The 7,433-nt window shown below is 34.8% G+C and overlaps 1 protein-coding gene across 1 annotated transcript; it reads right to left on the minus strand.

Moving 5' to 3' along the window:
* Positions 1-5,345: 5,345 nt before the first annotated feature.
* Positions 5,346-5,738, minus strand: LOC108294227 (60S ribosomal protein L36-like). The gene has a single exon (XM_037734040.1). The coding sequence runs from the start codon at positions 5,704-5,706 to the stop codon at positions 5,392-5,394; it is 315 nt and encodes a 104-aa protein (XP_037589968.1). The 5' UTR covers positions 5,707-5,738; the 3' UTR covers positions 5,346-5,391.
* Between the last annotated feature and the right edge of the window lie 1,695 nt (positions 5,739-7,433).

The following is a 7,433-nucleotide window of genomic DNA, read 5'->3' on the forward strand; positions in this document are numbered from 1 at the left end:
ATAAAATGCAAATCTGCATTTCTCTTTCCTTATATGTACCACATACTGAACCAAACGATCTTTCCTTTTATGGAATTAGATGTCAGACTTTCAAGAAAAGAGTAAAATGCTTTATAAGAATCAGTCTTTGTAGATTTAAGTCACATTTTAATCCAGTTCATGTTAAGATGCTGCTCAGTGCCAAAAAGTGAGAAGTCTGTTTTCGCAATGATCTTACAGAGTCTTGAGAAGTGTCACTGGCATTATTGCTAATAATGAAAAATAATACTTCTAAGAGAAGGAAGGATAGATATTGGATCTTATTATTATTCCTGAGTTAGAGATTACTTGTTAATGGTCTAGACATTGGAAGGGAAGTTGACTTTGTTTAAAATTGCATTAACACCTTCAAGCACAAATATTTTGTTTCACTAATAATGCTGTATAAAGAAATAGACATATGCGAGAGAAAAGGGGGAGGTTTATATTACTTCTCACCTTTTAGAATCTAGAAACTGCATAGATTAAAAATTATCTGTGATTTGCTTGAATTATTTTATTTATGGAGGAGGCAGGAAGGGGCTGGATCATAAGAAGCATGCTTAAGAAGAGTAAATGCTCAAAATTCTATTAATTCTAATTTTGTCAAAAAGAAAATTTTAAGGAAAATTCCAATTCACAAAAGTTAGAATTATTTCTCAAAATATACACAATAATAGAGTTTTTGTAATAAATGAAAAATGTATTTTCAGCTTCCTAAGGACTCAGTCTTTTATGAAATTAGTAAGAAGCACATAACCTAAAAGAATAATATTCACTTGCCAAAATATATCTGTTTTGCAAAAATAGGCTTATTAAGTAAAGTAATTTGATTGAACTTTCTAAATCTGGCCGGTTCTTCTTGCTGTTCTCAAATGTTTTCCTGAGTGTCACACAGTATCTGAGCTTTACTAACTTCATACATAAACTGCATTCCTTAACTTGACTAATTAGAAAGCTACTAGGAGAGATAAACTTCGACTGGTTTTGTAATTTATTTTTTTTTTTGAGACAAGGTCTCATTCTGTCACCCAGGCTGGAATGCAGTGACACAATCTTGTCTCACTGCACCCTCAACCTCCCAGGAGCAAGCGATTTTCCCACCTCAGCCTCCTGAGTAGCTGTGACTACAGGCACATGCCACTATGCCTGGCTAATTTTTGTAATTTTCTGTAGAGACAGTGTTTCATCATGTTGCCCAGGCTGATCTCAAACTCCTGAGCTCAAGTGATCTGTATTTGCCATGGCCTCTGAAAGTGCTGAGATTACAGGCGTGAGCCATCTCACCTGGCCCTTGGTTTTGTGATTGTTTTCAGGAGAAATGTGGAATGCATCCTTTCTTCTTGCAATTAGAAATTTTATTGCAACTCAAACCTAATGGTAAGAAAATCATTCTTACAATAAGGTCATGCTATTTCTGAATACAGTCTCACCATTATTGTTTCAAAATCTAGCAAAAAAAAAGAATCCAGAGAAGCATGGGTGCATTCAGCAATTACATTTCTTTCTCAAATGCAGTAGCTCTTCTACTAGAAATGTAAGTATGCTATCATTTTCTGGGTAATCAAACCCACCACAGAAATCTCAGGATTTAAAAATATGTGACATTATAAATTGTCAGAGTCGTCACTTTATTTTAGCTACCAAAGACTACAAGTGGGTATAACTGAAACATTATTGTTATCTTATTGCCATATAGTTGACATGCTGACAGGCCAAAAAAGGTCTTCTCAAACATGCATATGATATATTTTTTGGAGAGTCTTATGTAACATCTAGCATGATGATACGTGCCTAAAGACGTGTGTATGTGGGTGATGCTTTTAGTGATTACATTTATAAAAACTTTTCTTCATTCTTATTTCCTTATGAGAAATTATGATCCTTACTGTGGAAATAACATTCATCAAAACTATGGCAAAGTTTACAAATATAAAGTGTAACTTGATGCTTATTTTTCTCAGGACATATAGGGAAGAATGATTTTCATTAAAAGCACTGACACAATAACAACTTTTAATTTTCATAATGTTACAGGACACATTTTCTAATTGTGGTGAATATACTCCAGAGGTTTCCTGAGTAGTAGAAACTCTCAGTTAAGTACCATTCTCTTTAATGTTTCTTTTCTCCTGATGTGCCTTTCCGTCTTATATTTGTTAGAGGTGTTAAGATGTATTCTACAGGCGATATTTAAGGAAGAAAACATAGATATTTAAAAGAGACTAAAATCAACTCAAGAGTATGGTGCAACAGTGGAAAGGACAGAGCCTTTGGAATCTACATCTGGGCTACAGTCTATTAGTTTTATTAACTTTTTCAAGTTACTTAATATGACTTTCAGCTTCATCATCTGCGAAATGAGGATAATAACATGAGCCTCATAACATCCTCGAATGACACTGAGCTGTAATAAAGTGCTTGGCATTTTATAATTGTCCTCTGGGCTTGCACTATTATGGCTTTATCTTCTCTAACAACATGAAGCAGAGGCCATTCACCATGTGATTCATTCTTTCTCTCTCTCTCTCATCCTCTCTCCACCTCTCTCTCCCTTTATCTGCTTCCTAAGTTAAGCTATCACTTTAACATAAGAGAAAGGCCCTGAGCAGCCCTGCCAGTGATGGAGAGTGCTGGCCTCACAACCTTCTATTCTCATTCACAAATGACCCTAAATTCTCATCAGTAAGGCAGTATGAAGGACGTAAATTTTTTGGAAACTAGAAATTCCAGTTACTTCAAGGTGTTCTTTTTTTGTATATCTGAAAAATGAAAATTTGCCACTGCTACAATAATGTGATGAGTGAGGGTGCTGGGAACAGGTAAGGCAGACATTAATTATCTTTACTTATTCCAATGGTTACATATTTCTAGTTGGAAAAAGCCTCTTTTGATGAAAGATAAATTCTTAGGTAAATAAAAGTTTTTGTGTGAATTTAGTTGAAACTCCAAATTCAAAAGTTGTTTTTTTTAAAACTGGATATTTCTCAAAAACTTAAATTTTGAGAACTGGTATGAATCATACTTATTAACACTTATAGTAAGGATAAACACAGATTTTAAGTCAAATTGACAATTGAAAGGATAAAATAAATTGGCTAAATGTTATAAAATTCATCTAAATATGCCTAAAAATCAATGAAATTTTTTAAGGTGGAGACAAGGAGAAGGGTTGGATTAAATGGGTTTAAACTTGGAGTATGGTGTTTAGCTGAAATTTTCAAGTATTGAGATATTCTCCTTCCTAGGACTCTATATATTACATGCTTGAGGAAACACGACAACTCTAAGCTTTCTTATAAGTTACACAGAATAAAGTGTTCCCATATAAACTCACTGTGCTTTTTTTTTACTGTACTTTTTACAGATGAGGCGAGACTAGAAAATATATAATTTAATAAAGTTTCCTCTCCATGGAGAAATCGGCACACATTTATCAGAATTAAAGGGACATGTAAACCTATGTTAATCAACATTATGGCACGGATAAGACATTGTGAATCTGGAACACCTTACATCCTATGATTAATTCTCCTTTATTCTTTGTGTGTTTTTTTGTTTTGTGTTGAGTTTTGTATGAAAATAGGTGTCAAGAGACATGGATTTCTAATTGCAAAGCACAATCTGATAGCTATGGATGGAACATTTAGAAATGACTTAACACCAGGTAAATATAAACTAAAATTTATTTTAAGACTACATTTTTTTCTAGGATAAAATCCACAGTAATGAGATCATGAGTAAAATAGTGTTGGGTTATTTCATAGGCTTGTCCAATATTTTCCAGACTAGTCTGAATCCTTCTGAAGTGGTTTGTCAGCACAAGGAAATGAAGATCCTCCTTCTGGATGTAGTTAGACCCAAGAGAAACGTGGAAAAAATGAGATGAATAATTTGGGAGAAATATATTCATGTATCCATAAGGATTCCAAGGGTTCTGCCAAAAGCAAACAGCTATCTTGAAATTGTCGTCAAGAGTAACAAATCACCAGGTGGAAAAATCAACAAGCTTGGAGCATTTAATTAGATCCTTTATCTTAATCATCAAGTCAAGTGTGTGTTCCTATGTGTGTTTAGAGAAGGGGGAATGTTATAGAAGGGGGATGAATTAACACTTAGAAAGCTCAGAGCTTTAACAAAACCCGACATGAGATTTACCAGATGGTTTGGTACCGGATTGTAAAACTTGAAACTAATCTTCATTTAAGAGTTTTAATGGTTGTATCGCTCTTATAAAGCCTCTTGCTCTTCTGCTAGGGTGATTTTGCAAAATTATACATCAGGCTTTAAAGAACAGCTTCCATGAACAGAGTCTCCTTAAATCTCAGCTAAACTGAACAAGAAGATTACATGTTATTATGATGTAGCACAGTAGGATTTCCTCCCCCCAGCAAATGATGTGAAAAAAGGATAAAGAGATCATTCTGTGCAAAGAGGTCATCCATAGAAGCACAGAAGAACAATGCTTTTCACACAGATTATCTGGACATGTTGAAATATTCACAGTGCAAAGTCTCTTCATGTTTCTGTACAGAACTCTGATCTTGACAAGCCTCCGGATCTAGATAGCAAGACCCACTGACTGTAGATCTCTATGAGATGGCCTGCCCTAGGGCACCTGGGAGAGAGTCTAGCTGTCCCAGATATTGCTGGAAATATAAGTATAATATGTATTTCTCAGATGATATATATGTAGTCCCAGCTTATCCGTTTTATTTCAAGAAGACATTTTCCCACTTTTTATAATTTAAGTTTACTAAACTTTAAAAATACATACTCCTATTATCATGTGAAAGAACAAAAAAGGCACAGAACTATAATTCTGTGTATATTTCATATTTCAATATCCCTGCTAAAAGCTAATTAAGATAGGGACCATAAAAATGAAGCTGTATTGAATTTATGGGCTTCAAATATTCAGTGGAAGAGTTATGTGTGAATTATGAATAGACAAGTTCAATCCATCAGCTTATGTAACATTAGATAATTTGAACTTTCATATTTTAAATTTCAAATCGTATCAGAAAATATCAGTCAATTATGTTTAAATCCCTAAAATAATGTTATGTTTGCTTATTCATTGGATTATTTCTTATTTTTACCACTGAGGATGGCTCAAGATTGATCTTCAGTGTAGATACAGATACTTTAATAAGCCTCAATTATTTAAGAACTAAACCCAAATAAAGACAAAACACAATACTATAAGTTTCATTTAGTCCTTATTTTCAAAGTAATTACTGTAACTGCTGTTCCCATAAGTTCCTAAAAATATACTATGTAAGTTGGGACTTGTCTATTGAATATTGTTCCATATTTTTTTTGTGTGTGTGCAGCTGTTTTTTATTTCAGGGAGACAGCAGGGGAGGGGGCTCAGTCTTTCTTGGCAGCAGCTTTCCTCACGGCGGCCAGGACATTGCTCAGCTCCTCCCGCTTCCTCTTGGCCCGGATGTGTGTCCCCACCCTTTGCTTGACGAACTTGAGGGCCCGTTTGTCCTTGGAGACCTTCAGCAACTCCATGGCGCGCCGCTCGTACGGGGCAAAGCCACACACCTCCCGGATCATGTCCCGCACGAACTTGGTGTGTTTGGTCAGACGCCCGTGGTGGCTGTGCCTGGGCTTGCTCACGTTCTTGGTTACCTTGTGGCCCTTGTTGAGGCCCACGGCCATAGGATACCGAAGAGCCATGGCTGCTACTCTCCAATGGCGACCGTGCCGGGAGGGATTGTTCCATTTTTTAAAGGTGGCTATGAATGCATTAAAATCTTTTCTAAATGTATGCTTCAGATATGGCAGTTATACATTTTCCAATATTTTATAAATTGTCAGAGCAGGATTAAGGGAGGGGGAAAACCATTCCATCAAAATAGTTTTTTCCAGTAAGTATTTGAAAAGCTCCAAAGGGTGAAATCAACTGATTATTCAACAGCTTACTGTACGGTGATTTTTATATAAACATTTATTTCTAAATTTTTCTAAGAGGTGTGAGAGTAGAAATAATTCATAGGTTTATCATACACTTAAAAGTGTATCTTTCACTTGGAAATGTTTCATGCATAAATCTCTTTAATGGGGAAAATATACAGTATTTTATGTTATAGCAATGCATAATTTAAAATATAAAAGTATTATTTTGAAATTGGAAAGAAATATACAGGAATAATTTGGCTAAATTTATGCCCAAAATACTAAATTTTGTTGTAATTAGTCAAAAATTATAATGTTCTTATTATTAATGGAGATAAATTTACTATAGGTAAAGTTAAGCTACAAAGTTAGCCCCTAAAAAGCAAGGCAAGATATAGTAAAGATAATTTAGATTATTGGCATTATTCTTGTCTCCACCAAAAAAAAAAAAGTTCTACAGACTTTACTGTATGTAAAGTGGATGCCATGATGAAAATAATCTGATGTGTATCAATAATACTAAGATTATTCACCATTACCACCCCCCACCCTATGGTAAAAATGAATTAATCTTTCAGATTAGCTAGAAAACAAACACATAAAATAATGTCTTCATCACTACCTTCAATATGTAATTTTGCTTGCAGGAAGTCTTTCTAATGACTATGTCAAATTAAAAAAAATATTCCCTTCAATTACATACAGAAAGCTGTATTGATAATTCCTCAATAGTAAACAAGTCTGCCCATAACTATAAATGAATTATAATTGTATAACTCAGGGGCTGGGCACAGTGGCTCATGCCTGTAATCCTAGCACTTTGGGAGGCCGAGGCAGGAGGATCACTTAAGGTCAGGTGTTTGAGACCAGCCTGGCCAACACGGTGAAACCCTGTCTCTACTAAAATTACAAAAATAAGCTGGATGTACTGGCACGTGCCTGTAATCCCAGCTACTCAGGAGGCTGAGGAAGGAGAATGGTTAGAACCTGGGAGGCAGATGTTGCAGTAAGCCAAAACGACGCTANAAAAAAAAAAAAAAAAAAAAATTGTATAACCCGGGTCTACTCTAGCTTGCCACCATTCTGATACCTGAATGATGGCACTAATTGTTTAAAAACAGAAAGGAATCATGAACTTATAGTTTTGTCTTTTATCCTTTCCAGTGATGTGCAAAAAGATTTGCCAGAGAGTTAGTGGCTACTAAAATGATGAGTTAACTCTCTTTAAAAAAAAGTCATTATAATTCACAAACTAAAGAATTATAGACCTTTTTGTTTGCTAATATTAGAACATTAAGCTCAAGTGTGGGGCAAGGAGAGGGAATGGTTCTACTTCACTAAAAAAATTATGACTTACATCAAGATCCATATCATAAGGCATAAAACGGTACTTCTTCCTAACCTTGAGTATTTGATGAGGAAACGTTAACATTTCAGAAAATTTATGTATTCACTTCAATCAAGATTCTAGGGAGTAACAAAATCTCACTAGATTTCTTGTCAATGAG

This window comes from Cebus imitator, unplaced genomic scaffold, assembly GCF_001604975.1.
Source record: "Cebus imitator isolate Cc_AM_T3 unplaced genomic scaffold, Cebus_imitator-1.0 Scaffold569, whole genome shotgun sequence".
In the NCBI taxonomy this organism is placed as follows: Eukaryota; Metazoa; Chordata; class Mammalia; order Primates; family Cebidae; genus Cebus; species Cebus imitator.

Excerpts from the sequence above, each read along its gene's own strand:
- LOC108294227 (XM_037734040.1), bottom strand. The coding sequence starts at position 5,706 with ATGGCTCTTCGGTATCCTATGGCCGTGGGCCTCAACAAGGGCCACAAG.